This window comes from Agelaius tricolor, unplaced genomic scaffold, assembly GCF_023055355.1.
Source record: "Agelaius tricolor isolate 1412-34295 unplaced genomic scaffold, bAgeTri1.0.p SCAF_3, whole genome shotgun sequence".
Lineage (NCBI taxonomy): Eukaryota > Metazoa > Chordata > Aves > Passeriformes > Icteridae > Agelaius > Agelaius tricolor.
The window spans coordinates 43,321,611-43,346,154 of NW_027269263.1; the positions used below are offsets into that span (position 1 = coordinate 43,321,611).

General features: G+C 35.9%; 1 protein-coding gene across 4 annotated transcripts in view; it reads right to left on the bottom strand.

Moving 5' to 3' along the window:
* The window catches only part of DOCK4 (dedicator of cytokinesis 4), a 223,386-nt gene that overhangs the window by 42,769 nt on the left and 156,073 nt on the right, over window positions 1-24,544 (bottom strand). For all 4 annotated transcript variants that reach the window (XM_071423656.1, XM_071423654.1, XM_071423653.1 and 1 more), the window contains exons 24-30: window positions 23,189-23,316; window positions 20,910-21,044; window positions 16,824-16,922; window positions 10,519-10,613; window positions 3,039-3,114; window positions 1,824-1,924; window positions 1,143-1,201 (exon numbers count right to left, since the gene is read on the bottom strand). In XM_071423656.1, coding sequence (XP_071279757.1) covers window positions 1,143-1,201; window positions 1,824-1,924; window positions 3,039-3,114; window positions 10,519-10,613; window positions 16,824-16,922; window positions 20,910-21,044; window positions 23,189-23,316 — 693 coding nt within the window. The remainder of the gene's footprint in view (window positions 1-1,142; window positions 1,202-1,823; window positions 1,925-3,038; window positions 3,115-10,518; window positions 10,614-16,823; window positions 16,923-20,909; window positions 21,045-23,188; window positions 23,317-24,544) is intronic.

The following is a 24,544-nucleotide window of genomic DNA, read 5'->3' on the forward strand; positions in this document are numbered from 1 at the left end:
CTACCTCTGGATATTCCAGTGGGCATTTACCCCTGGTTGCTGTGTGTTCAGTGTTTGAGTTTGTGCAAAGGAAAACAACAACTCCCTTTTCTGGAAACATCCTAGGATGCTTATCCCTATGAAAGCAAGGTGACTGTACAAGGATCACGGCTTAGGACATGATGACTCTTACTGCTGCAAGAACTGTAAAATGCTGACCAGCACAACACCAATTGAAATAAATATCCTAGCATTTAGTTGGACATATTACCAGATGAGCTCCTTATTACAGGGGTGAGTTTTGTGGAGATGAGCTCCACAAAACTCACCCCTACTGAAAGGCATCATTTGCCTGCATCCCAAGCTTCTATTGAGCAGAGAACAGTATGAGTGGGGAGGTGATGCACATTAAGGTGTATGAGCAGGAGAATATTCTTGGGAGAATATCCTTGATACACCAGTTCTGAAATACCCACCACGTATCCATGTAATATAGAGCGATGTCTCAGCAAGTCAGCAATACTAAATATTGTAAATAAGTAAAATATTTTTTTCCCAAACAATGTTCAACTGCATTTCTCTGACACTCATAATTTCAAACAGTTTGCACAATTATTGCCTAAAAATATAAATGTGTTCCTAAGTTTATATTCAAGCATGTATTTTTCCTATGTTGTCCAAATTCTCGTTTATACATTAGTCACTGACTTGTTTATGCCTTTATATTTTAGTGCAACTAAGACTTCAGAGAAGACTTGATGCAAATCCAGGATCTCAGGAGACCTTCAGAATCAAGACATGTCTTGTCCTTAAACAATTTGACAACAGGACTAAAAATAAGAACCTAAGTATATTTCAAGGCATAATAATTCTTCCCAAAAGGAGTAGTACTTTCTTTCTCAATTTTCTCTGATGGTATTTTCTCAGTTGTCAGGGAAGAAAAGAGGATGGGTCAATTACAGTATCAAGGCACAGAAAGCTGAGTTTAGCTATAAAGAAGGGAATTATAAATGGCAAACGTTTTCCTAAACTTGAATCAAGACTTCATGTCTTGAATGTAATTATCAACAACTCATCTATCACTGGGAAGTAAATATAATAGGAAAAGAACTAATAATTTGCTTTCATTTTAAGAGTTACTGATGATGTGTTTAATCACTTACCTAAATTTTGCCACATACTGAAGATTTCACATCCCATTGTTACCCGCATATCACCATATCTGCAGTGTATTAAAAAATAAAGCAAGAAAGCGAAAGATAATTTAAGAAAATCAAGTTTACATGCCATTCTGCGACATTAATAAATGAAATGTCTCATTTGTAGTCTACAAAAAAAAACCTTTGAAAGTGCTGGCTTCTCCCAAGTGTTTTGCTCTTTTGATTGTACCCAGCTAAAACTGGATTCTTGAACCCAGGTTTCTTTGAAATATTGTCAAAATGCTACACATCAGTAACACAGCTGTGAAGCAAAACCTATTTTTGCCACAACATGCTCCAGTTCTCTCTCTGAGTGCAAATAGTTTTGCTCTAGCTTAAAGAAATACAATTAATTCATACAGACAATAGCATGGCAGAAACACCTGAACAAGTTTGAGTGACTAATGCTTTCACTGGCAATGAATGGCTCTTTTCCTCCCAGTATCTGAAACTCCTAGTTTGGGCACTCAGGAAGGTTACTGGCTCTGAACACATTTACAAAGGGCCAGAACCAACTCTTGTTCTAGTCAGTGGACATACCATTACGTTTTTCTTTTGGTGGGTCCTTTTGCAACCTCCAATGTCTTGCATTTTGAGAAATTTTAAATCTATTACAGTTTTCTACAAGCTGATAGCAATACTTACTTTTCTAAAACTTTTTTCTTCTTGGAAGGTGTGAACATCTCCAGTTGCAGACATAACTGGTTTATAAAAATGACAGCAAGAAAAAAGTAGGAATCCCATATCTACAATAAGAACATGGCATGTGGTTATTTCATTTTCTCAGTACGATCTATGATCAGACAAGAAGCAAAATTTCCAATCACAGCCCTTGTTTCAGTCTCAACTGCTAAATTACTCAACCTGCTTTAGACTGAATTTCTTTGATTCGAAATATACTTTTCACCAACCCCAAGATGTTCCATGACTGCAAGTGTAAAGGGAGCCCTCTTTCAGACCCTGCAGTTCAGCAGGACAGCAATAACATTGCTAATCAAGTCTAAGGAACATAGAGGCCTTGTCTACAGGAAATTCTTTCATCAGTTTTAGCCTCTGAATTTACATAAATTCAAAAAGAATCAGCTTCCTCATGTTCAGTTAAGCAGATAAATCTGCATTCCTGCCAGTCTATCTAACAGGAGTCTGGATTTTCAGAGAAGCATCCACAACCCTGCTGAAAGTCAACAGGAGCTCAGGGTCTTCTCTAGGAAGGACATTCTGCACTTTTTATGATGCAGCAGTTGGACTAACATCTCTTGGTTGGGCAGAATATTCATTCAGGTTTGTTTCCATGGAAATGTGTCTTTCCAGACACATTCCTAGATCTTCTCATCTGAATCCTAAAAGCATAATCTGTAATTCACAATTTATTATAAATGCAGTATCTCACTGTATGAGGTACGCACTAACATCTTTAACTACATTCACCGTGAAGTGTCATAATTTTCTAATTTTAATTATGCAGCATGTTAATTGGTCTGAGAGAAACTACAAAAATATAAATCTGCATTTTATATAATCTGCATTGATTAAAAACCTGAAATGCTTTTTCCTCTGCAATAACTGAAAAACCCAGCTAAATAATTTCATTTGTTTTTAGGATCCAAAAAATTGCTACGCAAAAATCCTAAATCAGTAGTCTAACAAAGAGGCTCAAATAACAAAATGAAAAATAAGATGAAACTAAAAAAAACCTCAAAACACTCATTTATAAGATAGTCCTGTATTTAGGAAAAAACATCCCTGAGCAGTTGAAATTGCTGATTTTCTACATATTCTAGCTATTTAGATGCTGGAGTTAAGTGTAATAACCGCCAAGCCACAGGATGATGTGTAGCAGCTATTGCATCTATTGTTTACCTTGTAATCAAAGTTTTCATTCAAGAAGTTTTTACGAAGGGCATCTGAAAGGTACAAGACTGTAGTAATGATCACACTGGGAAGAAAAGAATGAAAAAGACAGGAATTTTCATTATGTGGAAATTCATATTTAATACTCAAAGCAGGACAATTTTCCAGTGAAGAAACAGACGTAGCATGTCTGGTGGCATTAAATACTACATTTCCAACGTACCGTATAAATACCTAATAACATCTATTGACAGAAAACATGCTCATTACGATAATGAGTGCTGAAAGAAGGTGCACCAAAACCAGACATTCTATATAGAACATAATTGATCGAGACCAATCATAAACTTTGTTCTGAAAATATTTATGATTTCAGATTTATTATACACCTTATCTTAATAGTATTAATACCCACAGTTGTACAATTTGTTTTCAGCTTTCTCGGTATTGAAAATATGTGCATACAGATTATAAATATAAAATATTTGGTAAATGCTAATATTCAACACTGACACCCTTATGGACAAAAAGTCTCTTTAATGACAACAGATAAATGCAAAACTGTGTGAGCTCTGAGAGAAGGATCTGTTTCTAAAGATCTCTATGCTGTAAATGTATGTTGTAAAAAGTCATATATTACCCTACATTTACACCCACATGAATTACAATTATCTTAAATAAATATATATGACCAAGATCCTCTCACATTGGTTGTCACCAGAGATCAATGATGGCTTTCTTTACTGTAGCAACCAACTTTGGTACATTCTTTGAGATTATTTAAATACACCTAATTTCAATGGTGCAAACTTTAAACTAACCTCTGCAGCACTCTTGTCTTCCAACATATTTAGTCAAACTAGAAATCCATTAAACCATTAAATAATGTAAAGCATTACATTATTTTTGAAAATAGTCAGAAGTGAATACTTATGGAGAGAAAAAAAGATAAACACAGAATGATCTTTTTGCTGTTATGTATTTTACAACAATCAACTGTTTAAAGATCTTCTGAGAAAAAAGGTTATATCTACACATTTCATTTAATTACCATCTGTCTATTATTAATACATTTAGTTCTTTGAACATAATTGTTGACCAGCATGTTTTTGCAATACTAAAATATGTTTCTATTTCTAGATTTTGGACTTCATCTTTTTTACTATTTTTGCAATGCATTCAAGACAAAAAGACTTAAAAATAATAACAGCAATATATATATTTCAAGGTTACAATATTTTTCATTTTACAGCACTGGAGAATTAAATGTTAGCCAACCCACCTAGAATATGAACTATATATTTTTTTTCTAGCACTTTGGACAATTTTCATGTTTATAAATAAAAACTGGCTATCTGTAATTTAACATATTAGTAGTTCAAGTGTTTACTTCCATCCTTCTATTTTTAAAATTACTGTCCCTGCCAAACTTTACCTTTGCGTTTGATGTGCCTGAACACCTGCACCAGCCAGTTTTGAGTCTGTTTTTTAGAACAGGTCCTGAGTCTCAAGTTTCATTTATTCCTATTCCACTGCTCAAGTGTATTTTCATACATATTATTTTCTCAAGGATTACACTGTAACTTTTCTATCCACTAGTGTTCCATGCTTAGCATTCACCAGTTACAGCCCATGTACAGCACTTGCTATTGCAGCATGGAACAAAAAGTGAAATGTTAGTAAAATGCAGTATAAGCAAAGTTAATAATGGAGGCATGGATGAGAACAGAACCCTGTCATTCTTGTTGTTGTGCATGATTTAATTCAAGGTCCATATGCTTCACAGAATGGAAATAGTTTGTATATTTCAGGAAGACATTCTGGTAGAATGTCAGGTAGAAAAAGTGAGTTTATCAGAATTTTTGCTATATGAAATTTCCACCTGAGTCCAAAGTAATAAATCCCTGAAAACAGTACTCAAGAGAAAATTCCACAAGATCCATAACCATACTGCCAACTTTACATGACATAGTTCTATTTATGTCTGAGACAATTCCTTTCTTGCTACATTCCTTCCATGGCAGGTGAAACTGAAGAGAAAGATCTGCTTCAATTCTTATGAAGTGAATAAAGTAGACAAATGCAACTTCTAGAATATTTTTGAAGAATGTTCCTGAGAAAACAGAATAATTGCAATGCAAGTATTTCTTCCTGCAGGGAACTTAGCTCAGGTTTCATTTATTTGGTAAGTCAAAGATATGATATGGATTAGTTGATAAAATGTGGGTCTCTAACATGAGAGGATATGTTGTAGATAAAAAAACCTCAAAACACCAGATGCAACACACAAGGTTGAAGACATTGTTTTTGACCTACCATCTGTTATTCTGAAGCTACAGCAGTCTAAAATCAGGTAGAACAGAAAACAAGCTAGGGCTAGGGATGCTCATATACAAAAAAAGCAGAAATGCACAAAGCAGAGGCAGCAGCCAGAGGACAGCTGCCTGATTCGGTACAGTACTCACATTCCAAGCTGATTCCCAGCCAGTGATTGCCAAACAACAACAACATTCATTTGAAATCCATCTGAGCATCAAACTATCAACTAATGAGCTTGTGACAAAACTTGCTTTTCTTCCTCTTACCACCTGCCACATATTTGTTCAGAATGCCTGTTTTACAGGAGAAACCCTCTACTTTTAGCTACTAAGTTATTCTTGCCTCATACACAGGATGCTAACCCAATGTCTGGTAAGGCCATTCTTGATGGAATGACTTTTCCATCAAATTTTCAGAGCAAACCTTTCTGCAATAATCGCTTTGAAAAATCCAGAAGTTCAACAACTGCTTACTGCCTGGGCTATGCTCTGGCAACTTGGCTTTTGCCTGGGCAGCCAGTGGCAGAAAATGAAAATTTTGTTTTCCATGGTGATATAGGACAAACGTATAACATTAGCTTCTCATTCCATTCTTTTCTATCAGAGTGAAATAATCCCAAACACAAAGGTATTCAAACAGAAAAAAAAATTCTTTCATATTTCATAAAGAAATGAAATAAATCTTGAATCACATATATGTATATGTATCTATTGTTATAGGTTTATGAGCTTATTTATACATGCATGCCTATGTATATATATTTTTTGTGAAGGACTGAATGCCAGGTTCAGTTGCTAGCAACATTTTGCATTACATAAAAGCAAAAATTTGTTAGCAACACTATGTATTACATAAAAGCAAGAATTTTTGTTCATTGTAGGAGTCTCAGACTCCCACACCATGGGAGCTAACAGGATTCTTTAGAGCAGCCATTATGATGACACTAATGCTGATTTGATACCTTCCCTTACTGTGTATTCCATTTGAGTTACTTTTATAATAATAATAGTAATAACAGTAATAATAATGATTTATTTTACCCATTACTGAATTTTATAACCAAAAGGATTCTCTGCTTAAAGTACTTATGCCCGACTGTCAGTAGATATATTTGAAATTTCAGTGTAAGCAACATATTATGTAAACCTTACTTTACAGATAAATTATTTTAATATAAGTAATACTATTTGTACATCTATTTGTATCCTTATAATATTCAAATTGAGGACTGGATGACCTAGCATCTCTACCATCAAGTAGAATGCTGAAAGCTATACGTAGTTAATTACAAAGTGATCTTGAAAATTAAAGCTTCTTGTATATCAAGAAGCAGAAAATTAGTTCTTTGTGTCTTTGCCTATGATACATAAGCACAGTGTATTATGAATATCAAAGATTTGCTCAGCAAGTAGTTGAAGCTCCTTTGCTCTCCAAGTCATTCTCTTCAGCTGTTAATAACACAACGTATCTGAAAAGTTCAGCTGAGTCTGTTAACTGCTCTCAAAAGATGGCAGGCAAATAAAGTATTAGACAAGTCATTCTTCTCCTAACTTTAAGGTAACTGAAGCCAGTGACCATTACACAGTGATTTCCAGTTGAAACTGTGAAGGTCTTCTCCAGAAGCTTCAATTTTAGTCAAGCATATTTTGCTATAAAATTTAGCATTTCTCTCTGGCACTAGGCAACTGATTCAGACATCTTCCTATATTATGTTGTGCTCCTCTGCAGTTACAAATAGAAGCTAGATACTACCTAGTTGATGTAGAAAGTCTACTTCTAGAATTAAAGAAATTAAAATAATTATTTCCATCATAAACATAAAGCCATATTTGTCTCTCAGTAGTAACATTCATTTTAGAAATATTAAATGACCATAAGTAATTATTTTGCTTTCCTGCATGTGTGCTGATTATCTCAGATATTACACAGTTATGAAGCTTTAAACAGAGTTATTTCTGTCTCTTTGCCCAACTGTTAGGAGCTAAGGATGCTTTTGCATGTTCTCTTTCCATTACAAAATACAATTTAAAAAATCCATTTCTCTGCTTTAGTGCGAAGTTTGCCTTTTTAAATGTTACTTTATTTCTCAAATTTTAGAAGTCAATTGACAGTTTATAATGCTAGCCATTGATACTTTCACACATTGGGCATCAGAACATTCAGAACTATAGATCATATATGTGTCATCTTGAAACACCTTAATTTCTGAACAGTTACAGATTTGACTTCTTGAGCTCATACTATCTTCTGGTTTTGGTGGGTTTTTTAAAAATTTCCCAGACAGCATCCAAGTATCAGGTGCTACATAATTACTGAAAATATTGCAACTAGAAAGAAGAAAAGCCCTTAGGAGCCAGGGGGCAATGAGATTTTTATACGTAAATACTGTATATTGTAAAATTATGGCATTTTAAGACTTAGAAATATTTCACGTAATTCTAGTTCTGCATACATAAGTAAGACAAAATAAAAAAAAGTAATTTCTCCCTCAGGAAAAGCTTACTCCTTGATTATATCCTTGCTAAGACTTATTTCTTCCCTAGGCTCAGACAGGCTAAATCTCTCTTCCTGTAAGTATCAGACAGTTTGAATTCTTATATCACTCTGGGGACAGGGAGGAAAGCAGCGCAGCTGTTGATGTGATGGCAGCGATGGGTGACGTGATGACACACACACACACACACTGCCTTCAGGTGAGCTACAGTGAGTGAAAGGCCAGACAGATAGAAGGCAGCCATGGCATACAGGAAATACAGCACCTGCTTTATTCCTGGGAAGCAGAAGTTTGAAAAGACCTGGACTGTTATTGGATCACCTTATTCTGCTCTTAAAAAGATGGGCTAGAACTCAGAGCTTTTTCTTTTAGACATGAATGGAGCAGAGAGTTCAAGAAGTTTTGCCTTCAGTTCCAAAGAGTCTCAGATCCCTGGAAGTGCTCTGGCTGATGAAATGCTAGTGATGAAGTCTACTTCAAGCCAACTAGGCCTAATAATAGTCACAATTAGACTAAACCTCCCCGAACTAGCCTTCCTCCACATCTCAACCCATGCATTCTTCAAAGCCATGCTCCTCCTATGCTCAGGAAGAACAGCTCACTTCTCTCTGTGGGGCAAGCAGTGTCCCAATTTCACATCCTGCTTTTAGGCTATTTCCTTTGCACTTAAATATTTTGGGCTGGCACAATTCTAGCAAAGCTACTACTCTGTGCTTTTGAACACTTTGAGGAAGCTGAAGGAAGGCAGTCTGCCATTGCAGTGAGGAACACGAGGTAAAGCAAGAAGCTCCCATTCAGAAACAGCTCTGGAAAAACTACTCTGCAGCTGACAAGAGAACAGAAGCAGATTTTCCTTTCTGCTGCCTCAAAAAGGAACAGAATAGGGACATAGGAATAACGAGGCTTCAGCCTTCACCACACATTTAAGTACACCTGGTCAACCCCCTTTTTCACAGCAAACTAGCTCATCCTCCACATAGGAACAAATTCCTAGCCAAGCAATTATTCAAAGCTGAATTGGTAAAGATGTGCTTATATCCCACTTGCTATAGTGGGCAGGAGTGCTTATGCAATTGTGTTATCAGGATCAGTTAGCTGGTCTGATGAGCTCCTCGTGGCCAATTCCCACCAGCAGTTATTGTCAGCCTCTGCCTATCTTCTTTGCCAGACAGAACTGGGCAGAGACTCACCTCCTAGATGGTCAGAAACAACATGTCATGCATTAATAAAGGGAGATGTGTTATGGTTACTGAAATATTGGAGAAGAAAAGTGCTCCTTTTGCAGAACTTGGTATCATCTGAGTATCACCAGCCATGTAGCATGTGCCAAGGTCGTTCCTAAACCTTAGTTCTGTACATGTCAGCTGTTGCAAAGCCATCTGCCAAGCCAGCTGTTACTGGAATATATAAAAATGTCTTAGATTATTCATTTTGTCTAAAAGTTCCTATTTTTTTTCCTTCCTTCTTTCTTGTGTTTCACTGTTTATTTCTTAAACATAATTACTAAATGTAGACTGGTATCAGTCATACCTTATTTAATATCATACACAGAAACAAACTATCATATCCATTCTTTAATTAATAACTTTTTTTTCTGGAATTCAACCTTTAAAAGATTAGCAGCACTGAGGTAATAAAAATTAAAAAAAAATTGTTTCAAGTCATGACAAAGTTCGAACAAGTACGGTTATGCTTAAATATCCATACACACACATAACAAATACAGATCATAAACCCAATTGTTATTAAATTTAATTGTACGAATTATATTGCTACTAGTAGTATGTATAGCACCACAAATTTAAATTGGCCTTGAAGCTAGCAGGCACAATGCAGGCTAAAACTGAATTTTAATCAGGCATTGCAATATGTGTCATGAAAGTTTAAGTCAATCCTTCATTCTGGATTCCAAGGTTTCCCAACACAGCACCCTTCCTCTGCTGACACTCTTTGCATAACTGTGCTGACTGCTCAGCTGGGTTATCTGATCTAAAGCTAAGACTGCAAAAAGGATAGGTGGTAATAGACATTAAATAAAACATAACATATTGTTTCAGACATGTTGTAATTACTTCTTAGAAATGCTGGGAACCTGTTTCTTTAAAAATAAGGCCTGAGCAGAGAAAGAATGGCTGATGGGCAGTATTCATCTGAAAATCTCACTCAGCAGTGCTTAGAGCCTTACATGACTGTTGCCTTGTGTTGTACCTCATTTCCTGATTTGTGATTTTTCTGACAAACACTAAATGAAAAAACATGCAAAAGCATCTTTAACAATATTACAGTTGATAATTTCTTCTTGAGAGCAAACAGATCTTTACCAACTCAGAATTTCAAGAAACAGATTTGAAAAGAAGTTCCTTAGAGACTTGTCATTTGTTACTTGGAAAACAAAGCTGTTGATGCTTTGCAACTTTATTCTGTAAAAGTGTTTCTGACTTTCCAGCTATATATGTGCTTACCAAAATTCAGAACAGAAAGCGGTATAGATTATATCATAAATTTGTGGTATAAAAGAAGTGCAGAGATTTGAAATCTTAAATTAAAAAAAGAAAAATTGCAGCCAGCATTTAAAAAAAATACATTAAATTTTTATTACAAACATCATATAACTTTATTTTTATTATGATCTGTGAATACTACTCATACTTTTTAATAACATTAAAAATGCCTTACTTGTTTGCAACCAAACGCATCACTGTCCAGTCTTTTGGAAACATCTCTGGTCGTATTAGTATCCGAAATACTGTGAAAATCTGCAGCAGGAAATCCTTTGGAAGGAAAAGAAGTAGTCATATGTCTTTGCTGCTTTAAAAAGAGCAGTGAGCTTTAAAAATATTTTAATCAGAGAGAAAAAAAATCATTACAGAAATAGCAGAATTGCACTTATTTTCACCATAGATAAACCTCTGAAAGCTTTTTTTTTATTACTTCCCAAGAATTTTCAAATAGTGATTTAATCCTTTCTTCCTAAAGTGATGAAAATAATATAATGTGCCATTTGATTGACAGCAATGCATAAAAGAAATGTCAAAGATGCATTTGGTTTCCACCCATACACTTCCACAAATGCGATGTTGAGAACAATTTGCAAATCAAAAAAGCACTTTACAAACACCAGAGAGTTCAGAATATCTCCTTAATCATGCCAGGTTTTCATCACTTTCAAGATTCATTCTAAAAGCAGCAGAGAGAGTGTAAGGACAATTTTGTCATTGACTTGACAAAGACCAGTGACTCCAGTAGAGATGCCCAGGCCCCATAAGTGGTAGTGCAGCTGGCTGGCTGTGCACTGGTCACTTAACCTTTCTGCTTTATTTGCTGGATCTAAAAAAATCAGTCAACACCTGTGAGCTACTTTGAATGTAGAAAACACTGCCTGAAAGCCTTTAGCATTATCATCTCCTTTGTCATGTAACTCACTAATAGATAACTAAACTATTCCTTTCCGCACATGGTTTTTTTCAGTTTTTCTTTTCACAAATAAAACTAACAACAAGGAACCGTCTTGATTATGTATGGTACTGCCAGTATTCTTTTAGTACGAAAATCGAGCTGTTGACAACATGAAGAGCATGAGGCAAGTGATATAAACACATCTAACAGAATCAGTGCAGTACCTGACCTTGAAATGTTTGGTATTCATTCTGCCCACATCATTTGTAGAGAGTTACCCCGAAACACAGATGAGATGAAGATACAAATAATTTTGAACACCAAAATATATTCTCGAGTGCATTTATCAAAGTGTAGATGACAGGCACTGCACAACAGATGCCTTTCATTAGAGAATCACTGTAAAGGGGGATGAATACAGGCACTGGGTAAGGCAGATGAGATCCCCACACCCACCCACCAGAGAAGATTACATAAAAGAGACAACCTGTTTTCTGAGCAAGATGCCAAAAAATTATCTGTATTAAGGAGTATAAATAATACTCACTGCAGATAACGTACTTTTGAATGCAGGTGACCAGCTTTACAGATAAACAAGTACCTACCTCTACAAACAACACAGCTATGCCAGGCCCTTTTTCTATAAGTTTGCACCTTGTTCTTAAGTGCCTTTTTATTTTGCAGAGGTTACCTCCCTCTCCTGTGAGTAATGGCACAGCTCTGTGCCATAATCCCAACAACATGGCAATACCTTGAATGCTGCTGCATATCACCTCCCAACAACATCCCAGATTCTTTCATATTCACTTTTTATCTCCTGTCCAGACACAATACATGTTTCTGCCATTAGGGATCTCACCAGTGGACTACTGAACTGAAGAGGCCAAATGGATGTTATTGGGAAACCATAAAACCATGCAGTGGTATGAAGATTTAAAACCCAAGGGCTATGTGAGGTGGAAACATAGCACCTTTGAGATAGCTTGTTCAAAAGTCATTAAGAATTAACAGTCAGAAAGATCATATGCACTTCATTTCTTTGGCTAACTAGGCCAGAATCAGAATACATCTTTTATTCCAAGCAAACTTTAAAAACAAAGCAAATGTAGACACTGGCATTACATTTTGAATCATTAATATCAGGCTAATTATTTCTAATTTTCACTGAAAAAAGAGAAAATTGTGTCATCAATGTAGCAATATTAGCTGCAAAATATAGATTTAGTAACAGATTTTAACATTTAAAAAACATTTTTGCCCGCAGTTTAAGTGAGCTAACATTTGGTTGGTTGAGTACAGATAGAATTAATGTCTCATCTGTCTTCTATCTTAAAAGACAAAAAGGAAGTAATTTTGTCTTTTACATACTCTAAATACCATCTCTTAATATTTCTACTTAGTGTACATGAGGTCTAGTCCTATTTGTAAGATAATACTAGATATTATCTTACTAGTAGTACTAAATTGGTACTAAACTATAAGGTTTAGTACTAATTCCCACCACTTAACTTCACACCTGAAGGATGGGATGCCATCCAGAGGGACCTGGACAAGCTCAAGAAGTGGGCCCATGGGAATGCCATGAGTTTTAACAGGACCAAGGGCAAGGTGCTGCAGCTGGGTCAGGGCAACCCCTGTATCACCACAGGCTGGGGGAGGAACAGATCCAGAGCAGCCTTGCCAAGAAGGACTTGGGGTGCATGAGAGGCTGCACTGAGCAGGCAAAGTGCCCTCCCAGCCCAGAAAGCCAATTGCATCCTGGGCTGCATCAAGAGTAGTGTGGCCAGCTGGTCAAGGGAGGGGATTCTGCCCCTTCTCCAGTCTGGTGAGACCCCACCTGGAGTGCTGCATCCAGCTCTGAGGCTTCATTGGATCTCTTGGGGTACACCTATAAAGCATTTTCATTTGGGTCAACAGTCCACTTTGAAGCTAATTGCATCATGTTCTATTGCTTTGATTCATGCTGTAGGATTACCAGGCTACATGATATCAAGGCTTTGTAGAGCATCCAGAGTGCCAAAAGCCAATAAGAAAGAGGGTGGTTCCACAGTGAGCTGGTAGTTCCTGGGCAACTCATCCATCCCTTGGCCAGTTCCTTTCCAAGATCTTCCCTGCTTCACTGCTTTCTTAATCTACATCAGAAGCCACCTAAATGAGTGGCTTTAGAACTACCCCTCTGCCCCAAAACTCATCCTTTCAGAAGTCCCATATGTGAGTGGATGTCCCTGCAGAGCAGGGGAAGGATGGTGGCTGGAACTGTGCTTTTCCACCAGAGACACTGCCCACGCCCAGGGATCTCACACAGCCTGTGTCCCAGGGGCCATTAGAGAGCAGGGGAATAAATCCACTTGGTGCTAGGGTATGGCACCCACCTGCTCAGGCCCTCGAGCTGGAAGAGAGGGATGACAGAACTACTAAGATTTACACCCATCCCTATGAAATCTTATCTTTTCCTTCATCAAATCTCTATTCTGTCACATTATGTAGGGTACACTGCCAATGAATAAAAACTAGGCCTTCTGGTAGTTGCTCACTTGTTTTGTCTTCTTTTAATCTATTAATTAAAAACTCCAAACATATTGATCAAAGCCACCTTGCTTTGGTCAAAGCTGCATTGTGCTAACATAAGTTTTTACATTCACTTTCCCACTGATCTTTTGCTATTCATAACTTCACTGTTACCTTTTGTCATAAATTATATTTGAGATTTTCCACAGCAGCAAATATCCACCTAGAAGGTTGCCTCTGGTTCTATAAATTACTGTAAAATATATGTACTAGGAGTAGAAAGCATTTTGTGGTAAGAAAAAAGGGCATAACTTTAAAATAATATTGAAAGATAAAGGGAATCATTTAAAATTACTGTCTTCTTAAAGTCAGGGTTTCAAAAAAGAGAGTGAAGTATATTGTCTGGTTCTACCACTCAGACATGAAACCCCTGTCAGTTATTTTATACTTTATTTGCATGTTTTCAAATACAATATTTTCCCTATCTTCTGCTTTGACTGGAAAAAAACCTCTCTTAAGAAACTCAAAAAACCAGTCACCATGTCAATTACTTTAGATAAATATATTTACAAAAAAAAAGAGAATATTTGCATAAGCAACCACTCATTTAAGGCATCACTTAGATGCACGTCATATAAATATGTGTACGTGTCATTCCTTTAAAGTCTCCATTTTGCTTCTCCTTGTTTAGCAAGATGGAAACAGCCTTTAGTAAGTTTGGTATACACTGCTAAAAAAAAAAAGAACTGCAAAACCTTCTTTCCTTCTTTGCAAGTATCTTCATGAGTGAATATTTGTTTGGAGAAGTCATTTGCTGGGGGTATTTTTATCAACAGTATCACAAATGCTGTGCAAACATACATTCATGCAAGTACTGACATAGTCACCCTGAGAATCAGTCTGGAAGAAAGATGAAATGCCATGTGGTCCCAGTGCTAATCATTTAGTATAGATGGTTATTATAACCAGAGGTAGCTAAAGCCAGAAAGCAGAGCACAAAGCAATTCAAAAGCCTAAGTTACACTCCCTTGTAAATAAGATAAGGTTTCCCTTGGAAACATCCTATCAGATCTGTAACCCATAATGTGGCTTCAGGAAGACCCAGCTTATTTTGATACTACTGACTAGGGACAAAATGAGTAGTCAGAAATCCAGCAAGCTGGTGGTAGTTATCACTGAAGTTTAAATCCCAACTAGCCACTAGATTAACTGAGGCTACCATTTTAGCTTCTAAAGCATCTCAGGGGAAAAAAATGCCTTATCTCTGATATCAACACCTTTTGAATTTTCATTTATCCATACTGATATAATTTCCTAAGATATCTCAAAGCAAAGAAAATTCCACACTTAGCAATCAAAGCAGAAAAGTAAAAAGGGAAGTAGCAAGATGGTTTTGATAGCCCAGTCATACACAATCAGCTCATGATTAACAGCAGTGGTGGTCTCACACACTAGCTCTCATCTTTCCCTCTTGCTCTCAGTAATATTTCCAAGTGAGGGGAACAAAACAATATGTTATTTAAGATGCAGAAGAGAAGGAATGCTGCATTGATGATGATCAGACTACTACCACTGAATCACTGGTTGAGCTGATGCTGATTCGATGAGATCTGAATGGAAATAAGAAATTCTGGACTTGAGTTCTTAAGACCTCTGTTGTGATAGCTGATGGCACCAGCTACAGCTGCTTTCCATATGTCTCTGTGTAATAGCAGGGTATGTGCGTGGGGGGAATTTCAATGTGTCAAATCAAACACCATTCAAGCATTAATTTCAGAGATTTTTCATATTCTAGAAGGAAGAAAAGTTTGAATAAACTCAACACTGTATTTCACAGATATATCAAACAGAAATAAAGCCTGAAACCTCTAGGAACACCTAGAGGTTCAGAACTCACACAAAAGGTAAAATATTTCAACTAAAAATGCCTAGGTTTCATAATATTTACAAAAAATTGCCTAAGGATAGCAACTATGCTAGGTGAAAATAGATGCTGTATTGCTTATATAACAATAATTCACCCTATACACCTCCTAGGTAGTGCTCTTGATTTCTTATAACTTCTTAGCAGCATTTTCTATCTGTCAAGCTCTATACAACCACCTCACTCAAAGAAAAGACACTCATAAATGATATACTCTCTTCAGCTCTAAGCAGCTATCAGGAATTTAAGTAAATCTGAAATTGCACCATGACTAGACTCCCCTTCCCGGCAGCACTTAAGTATATCAAATGGTAATTAAGGAGTAACACCTAAAATATATTATCACATTAGGACATGGTTACTGGCTAAATAATGTGCATAAATGATTACTCAAGATTTTTTGTGTGGATCAAATTTGGTACTATATAACTTTCCAGGGTCCAGTAGAATGGAAATCTTAGTGGTTATGTTTATGCAGGAAATCTTAACTTCAAGAATTTTTTTTTTAATCCCACCCCTCTTACATAAAGGAATTAAAAATGTTTTATGTCCACAAACCCAGTAACTCAATTCCTGAAACTGGTAGAAGTTGTCTTAAGAGACCTCTGCAGCTACTCTTTTCTATGATTGAAATGAGCAGACAGACATTAGATGTCTGACACATCCTCCTGCCAGTGGACATGCTGCACAGCTAAGAAAAATGAAGAGTTAGTTGATTATGCATTTCTCAAGCTGCACGTTTGCTATTGCCATACATAATTTAATGAATGAAAAAAATAAGCAAGTATAATAAGCCAAACATAAAATCCCCCAATTGTCTGACAGTAAGAATCTAACAAGAGCAGTGTAACCTTAGACTGACACAATCTTTCGGAGAGGTTTAGAGGATAAGTTCATGGCTTTAAAGAAAATTTATAGTTTCCTCCATCCAAATTCACTCTGTTGTCATTGCAGAAGCAATAACAGCCTTGCCCCACTGTGGGAGTGGACTCAAGTTCCCAATAAAAGCTGTGCAATAGTTAGCTAATCTGGAAAACACATTGCATTTAAATACTGAAGTGATTCATCAAAGCACAGGGGCATCTTAAAGGGAGATAAATCAAAAAGAAAAATAAAAAGGCCTAAGCAAGTGAAACACAATTCTGTTACTCACCCTCAGATCTTCCTTTGTGTTGAAGCTATCAAGGAGCTGCTGATAATGTCTATCAGTCATTTGTCGCAAGAGTGACAACAAACAGGAGACAAATTCCCCCTGTTCAGATAAGCCAAGAGGAGAAATATTAATGTTTTCTGCACTTGAGCTTAAACTCTTATATTATAAGCACTTGAAAATAATTAACAAATGCAAGGGAAATTATTCTACAATTAGGCTTCAACTCCACATTTTGTGAAAATACATTGATTGCACTTCCTTCCCATTTAAGGAAATATTTTTCCCTAAATGGAGTTGATTTGCTTAGAAAAATGTATTTTAATTAGTTCCAGAAGGGCTAAACCAGTAAAATTTTTATTTGTTATTTATTTGTTTTCCTCGTATCTGTTTTTAAACAAATTACTTAGATTTCCAAAATTACAACCTCTTTAGTCAACTCAGCTTTGAAACAAATATAAACAAACATATTTTGCAAGAATTCTGGGAAGAATGCTATTGTTTTCCTTTAGGGAAGAGATGAAAGGAATTAGCTGGGAATTATTAAAAACATTCTGTCATCTCAAACCCCCAAGATTTGTCAAAAAGAAAACTCATTCGTAGGACTGAACAAACTTCAAAAATGTTTTGATCAGAAATTTCTTTGGGCTTACAGTAGAATTTCTCATTGAAAGAGCAGAGAACTGCACTGGGTATCTCCAGGGAGCAGATAAACAGCCAAGATATTATAGGAAGGAACAGGCTCTTCCATACACCCTTTCCTGTCTGCTTATTCAGTTTTGGACTGGGAAGAAACACTGAATGGTATCAGTCAGGTCTGACTGCAGAATTGATGAGGACTGGGAAGAGTCAAAGGTTTGGTTTGCATCCTAATGCTTAGAAAGAACAATTCTGAAATCTCACAAGCTTGCTAAAGAATGGGAAATATATTTTTGCCTGCATCAGGAATGGAGAATGAGACAGAGAACAGACAGGTGATAACAGTACTTTAAAATGGTGCCTTTCATTAGCTTAGCAAGTGAAATTTTGGGAATATTTCCCTCTGTCTTTCATTAAAAACAGAAAATGATATTCAAAAGAAGCAGTGTGTTTTCACAGGAATGGCTGTTCTAGATTTTTCATTGGAAGGCCTAATTCATTTGTGATTATACATGGTAATCATGTGTGAGGTGATTGCTTTCACTAGCAACATGGTGATACTTTACACTGAAGTGATTCTAAATTTCTTACTTCCCTTTGTTTTACAGTAAACATAGCATTCATAGAAACATAGAATCACAATCTCAAAACAATATCCTAAGGCTACAATATCTCTTAATATTCATGCTCTGGGCATAAACATAAAGGTTACAGCTGCTGTCTTGTAAATATCTGTATATCCCATTGCTAGCTTGAGTTACAAAATTCCTTCCCTGCCTAGGCATTTTAAGCAGTCCTTTTTAGTCACCTTTTTTCTGTGTTTCCACATTTGTTTCAACTTATATAGTAGTATATTAAAAATCACAACCTATTATAGAGAGCTGTACTATTATAGTTGACAGACAGATTAGTGTTATAAAAGTATAAACTTAAGCTTATTGTTAACTGACTTCTAAATTTGAGCTTTTAATTTGAATGTAGGTAGCTATACAGGCTGGGTTTTAAAATAGCAATGCACATTCAGCCTCATTTGTTGAGCTCAACATAAATGTATGTTGTAGGATTTCTGCCAGTGTTGGCCACAGATTAACTTTCAAATCATGCACAAAAGCAAATTCCACACACATAACAACCTTGCTAAAAAAATTTAGGGCCCAATTCCAGTGTCAAAAGTCAAGCCAAGCAGTACACTAAAATCACTTAGGTAGATTCCTTAAGTAATTTTTTGTGTCTTATTTCAGGAGCACAATTATTAAAAGCCATGGAGCTTTCAATTAAATTGCAGCTCATTTAGGTTCTGAGGGATTGAACTTTCAAGATCTAAAATCAATTAAAGTTCAATTTAATTGGACTGCTTTCTGCCAATTCTTTATATGCAAATGCATTTTTTCTGAAGGAAGTTCAAAGGTCTAATTCAGTGACAAAACAAAGTAGAAATTTCACTTTCACCATTGCATTAAATTCCACGGTTGCCAATGCAACATCCGCAACACTGCCACCCTGAAGCCAGGTCTGCTTCATGCTCAGTCTAAAGTATCACACCCACCTTGCAGGTTACCACTGAACAAGGCTGCTGACTGAAAATTAAATGATATCCAGCTACCAAAGCTGTTTGAAACAAATGGTGGAGTCACAGCAGCACAAAGCACTGTGCTGCCTGATCTGATGCTGTTTCTTGGTGAAGAAAAACCATGACACATGGGCCTAGGAGACCACACTCAGATGGGTTTGGGACTACTTCCACAAGGAGGACTATGTCCCATTCAAATCTATGAGAGAATTTTATTAAGTGTGCTCCCATGGCACATCTCACAAGGAATTTTTTATGACACATGCAGTTTGAAATAATGGCAACATACTGGAACAGACTCTACTGCTGTACTCACATTGAGTACCATACCATACATCCTCTACAAATAGTTCCAAGAATCTGGCTCCATGTGCTGCCAGAAGCCCATACTGCATGATATTTCTACATAAATGTATATAATTGCCTTATGCTGTGCTGTGAGTCACTTCCACATGAAGTATTCTTTGAGAGCTTGCAGTGACAATAACATGGCTTTTCTCATGCATAAAAGAAAATTTTGCAACTTGAAAGCACTTTCAGAGTCTAATTTTTGATGGTGTAAAAGAATTACGCTGTCATGGTGTTTAATGAAAACTTAATCTGCAAGCAAGGGCATATCTCATAACAAGCCAATAAAGTAAGAGCCTTGCTACACTAATAGTCTAACACTGCCATCCTTTCTTTAGCTTTGATTTCCTTGTGGTGGCCTGATATGCCACATGGCATACATTTGCAATTTTGTAATTTAAAGAAAAAACCTCCCAAACTCTTATATGCATATTGCTGTTGAACCACAGTGATTAAGCATAATGTCATCTTATTACAGAGCTTGGTCAGCTCCATAAAATACTCCATATAGAGTTTGTTCTCTGTGGGTCTAAAGTAAGAGAGAAAACAAGCAAAAAAAACCAAAAAACAACATGGCAACACATTTTTTTTTCTGCAGTTATTAAATGCTTTTGAAATGTTTGATCTCAGAGGAAATTCTGGTTTGAAAAGCAACCCTCTATTCATTAACAAAACTATTACAATGTAAACACTGAGCAATTAATTAATAAATGTATGAGATGATAAATCACTCAGCATAGTATGTTTTCTGCACTAAATGCTAACCCCCTCACATTTTCTTGGGGTTACATCCCTGGCTATATTAGAACCAATTTTCCCTTAAAAAGCAAAGTGAAATCCTTGCTGCAAACAAAGCAAAGTAACATTTCATTTTATTTGATCAACGCTCATCACAAAATTTTCTGTAAATGCCTGTATTTCAATCTTCTAATTTCCATGAGTTGTTATAGCAGGTTCACCAAAACATCATTTGCTAATCTTCTAAATCTATCCTGTATGCTCAGCTTCATGTGACAAAAACAAAGCTCAAATGCTCAGCCCAGAGAACAACAAAATGCCTCTCAAGTAATAAATTTAGATTAGTACAAGTTATCACAGATTCTGCAGGCATCTTTAGAGTTGTTTCATCATGAAAAAATGTATGCATTTTAGGAACTATTATTGATTGGTTCTCTTCTATTTTCAGGAATTCAAATTGAAGGAGAGTTTCAGAAAGCTATTATATTGCAAACAAAAGGAACATACTGAACTCATTACTAACCTGAAAGTTTCAAAAGAAATGTTATGTTTTGGGCTTGTTTTTTTGTTTTGTTTTGGGTTTTTTTGGTCACAATCTATAAATAAACTTAATGAAAAAGTTACTATATTCATTAAAAATTAGTAGAATGCAAGAAATGTTTTCATTGTCCTCCTCATTCGCTCTTTTATACACAAAATCTAACACTGTGAATTACAATATAAAGACAATATAGTCACAAGTCTAGTAGCCCAACCAGTGACAATTGTGAGCTCTTTCATTGCAAGAAACTTACAGTCACATCTTGAAACTGGAGGCGCATAGCAGAGCCTGATGGCTGTGGTCGGCTGGTGATCTCTAGTATGGTCCTTAATAGAATATCTAGCAAACTGTTTACAATCACATCAATTTCTTCCAGGACTGATTTTTCCTTAAATAAGAAATAAAACATTTAAGATTTTAAAACAGAAATATGACCACAATTATAATTCCTCTGATGGAGTTGTAGAAACAAATTACACTTTCACTATGAATGCTACATTCAAGAAACAAGGACTATTGCCTAATTGTTGTTAGATATTGTTTAATTCTATTCTTTTTTTCCTAACAGTTTTCCATTAATTGCACAGTTACAGGGATAACTTTGAATATGTAAATATTTATCAAATTACCATAGCTCTATTTTCTTCACTTGACATTTAGAAGAAAGCAGTAAATAATATACAAAAACTTTTTGAGCAAGATTTTTATAGGTAACACTTATATATCTTCTGGGGAAATTGCCAAGAAAGGCTTAAAATCCAAAAAAGCAAAATCCTGTTTTACACTTTGAAACTATCAGCAGAAATAAGCAGATGGTGCCCAACCTTCAGGACATGCTTCATCAGTAAGGCCCAGCTATGCTGCTTCCCAGCAGCTGAGCAGCACAAACAAATCAGTCATTTATGTGAGCCCACAACTGCTTGCACACAACATCAAAAAAAAGGAATCAAAGTGTTCACTGCCAAAAGAGACCGTGAATACCTCAGTTACCAGCATGAAAACACTGGATAAAGTCAAGTTGTAGTTACTTCTCTTTTTTAATTCAAATGGAAATATGCTTTCCCTGCTTCAATGTTTTAAGTCTCCACTGCAGCAGAAACCACTAGCTTAATCTGAACAATTTTATCCCTTGTTTACCATGACCCTTCTTCACAGAAAGAAACACCTAATAATCAAATGCACACAACCAAGCTAAAACTCAACTGACAAATAGATCAACTTTGCTGACATTGAGGTGTAGGAGTGATTTGGATTTTTTCTTTTGTTTATTTTTGCTTCCTAGACACCCTAAAGCATATGATTTGTAACAACACTCAAAATTCCTTTTTAGACTTAAGTTGAATCTAGTATCAATCCATGTTCTTTATCCCTTCATCTAGCATCAAAGAACTGTTAAACTGGCTTCTTATGACAACAGACAATACACGGTATATTTAGGAACTGCATCCACCATGAGGACCCTTCTCTTTACTACTACAAACTACTTTTGGAATGAGCAACAGCCTTAATTTTCAAAGCTGCCTTACTGCAAAGTCACTTGTTCCCCCAATCTCAAAATCATCTTCATTATAAAGGAAGGACTGAAATTCTGTACTGATGTACCAAAAAAACATGCCAAAGTCACCAAGTTCTTAATAATCTCAATTACTCAAAGAATATTAAAAATAGTATCTGCATATCCTGAACATTTGGGAGAGTCTTATGTAGATATCCACTTGTAATTGTGTACATCTCTGGCTTGGTGACTCCAAATGGAAGATCTTGTGAAATGCAGACCAGACATGTAAAGTTTTGTCCCAGGCCAGAACCACAGCTCTGCTTTAGTATCTATCACTTTGTCTTGTGATGAGATTTTATACTTATCTAGGAGCAGCTAGCCACATCCATATCAAAGCACTGACGGAGCAAATTTAATTGCTGGAAGTGGTGTGAAATGAAGAAGCACATAAAGGAGCTCCCACTAAGCATTACAAGGTAACATATGCTGCCCTTGACATGCATGTATTGCACTAATTACAGGCAATGCTTGGTTTTAATTGCCTTATATCCTGTTGTCTGTCAGAACATATCATCACCTTCCCATTTGCAATACACCTGTCTGAGCAAGCTCTCATATGCAGCTTTCACACATTAATTAACAAACTTCAGAAACTGGCCATAAAGTTTATCGACTAGCAACCAAGTGCAATCTCCCTTGCAATACACATATCAATCTCTTTATCTACATCAGCCCTGTGTCCCCTAAGAATACACAGCCCACAATAAAAAATGCCCCTAAAGAAAGCAGACATTTCTTTCTTTCCAACACAACGCTCAAGAAGTGCAAAAGCTTGTCAGAACACTGTGTGATACAATTAAAATACTCATGCATGGAAAGAAAAGGGTCATGAAAAAGTCAAAATGGCATGTTTATGTAGATTCATTACACAGAGAACTCCTTAAAATGCTCTTGGGCAAGGTCCAGCTTGTGTCATTAAATGTCACTGAGCCATATAAAGAAGTTCAAGTGGATGTGACATGGTGTTTACTCACTGAGCTGTTCTTCTTGATGAGGCAAAATATGTTGCTAAGGATACGGGCACACATTATAAGGTCCTTCTGCTCTTGCAAATGCATGTGGAGATGATGTAAAACTACTGGAAGAAGAATGCATCGAGAATCTGGAACAAATGAAAAATTTCATGAATAGGAACTCCTCATAGAGTAATTTAATTTTAATACATCTATCAAATATGTCTTCAGTCTTATTTCTGATAAGCAGAAGCTTTTGCTAGCTTTAACAAAAAGGTTTGATAAGCAGAAGCTTTTACTTCACAATCATGAGCAAATGTTTGAAGAGTAAACAATATGCTGAAAGTCACTCTGTTATATCATGGATGAAGAAAAACACCACTGTGTGGAATATACTAGATATAAAAGAAATTTTAAGTATTTATTGAACTGTCATCCAAACTTAATTAAAAAAAAAGTAGAACAGTAAAGTCTCTAATCATAACAATGAGAAATTATGCTCTAGTGCTCCTGCCATGTGACAGGATCCATTTATAGGCCAAGGTTCTGACAGACTTCAGCGGGAACTTATGTTACTCTACCAAAAAGTTCTACTTTACAGCCAGCAGCAGTATTTTCAGATTTCTTTCAGAATTTTTACTTTTACAGATTCCTCACTCCTACTGAGTATGAGCAACTTAGACTATTTATTTCTACATAAAACAGTTTGCCTTTCCACTCTTTCATTTTCTAAACACAGCTCTTTGCTGCCCTGATTTTGCTGAAAATTATGCAAGAACATAATTAACATGCTACTTACTTCTGCTTCTTCTTATTACAATTAAAGAAAATATGAAATGGGAAGAACCCTAATACTTACACTTGTGATAACACTTTTAACACCTATTCACAACTTGATAAATGGGAAGGATATCACCTGTTTTCATTTGGTTGTTGTTTTAAAATATTTTCCATAATTAAGAAATTCTATTCCCATGGAAATGTACTTGAATAATTTCCTCTATTAAAATTTTAATGATTATATGCTGCATTATAGATATATATTAATCTACTCCCTTTGTTCATTAATGCAATTATATGCTAAAAATGGATTTCTCTAGCTGGAAAATTACTCTTTTAAAACAATTTTGCCATGCAGCTACTGCTTGTGGATTACACTTTCTAGAAACACTTTCTCCCCCTCAATTATTTCCTCTACTTTTTCGATGAGGAAGTAGAAGATATATTTATTCTGAGATTTTATTTCTTTAATGTTTCTCTTGCTTACTGAAACACAGCACTAATCTTGTTATGCTTGACTATCCCCTTGCTTTCATTGTCTTGTCATCTTTATAATAAAAGACAAATCACATGGACAAGCCCATTTGTACACACTAT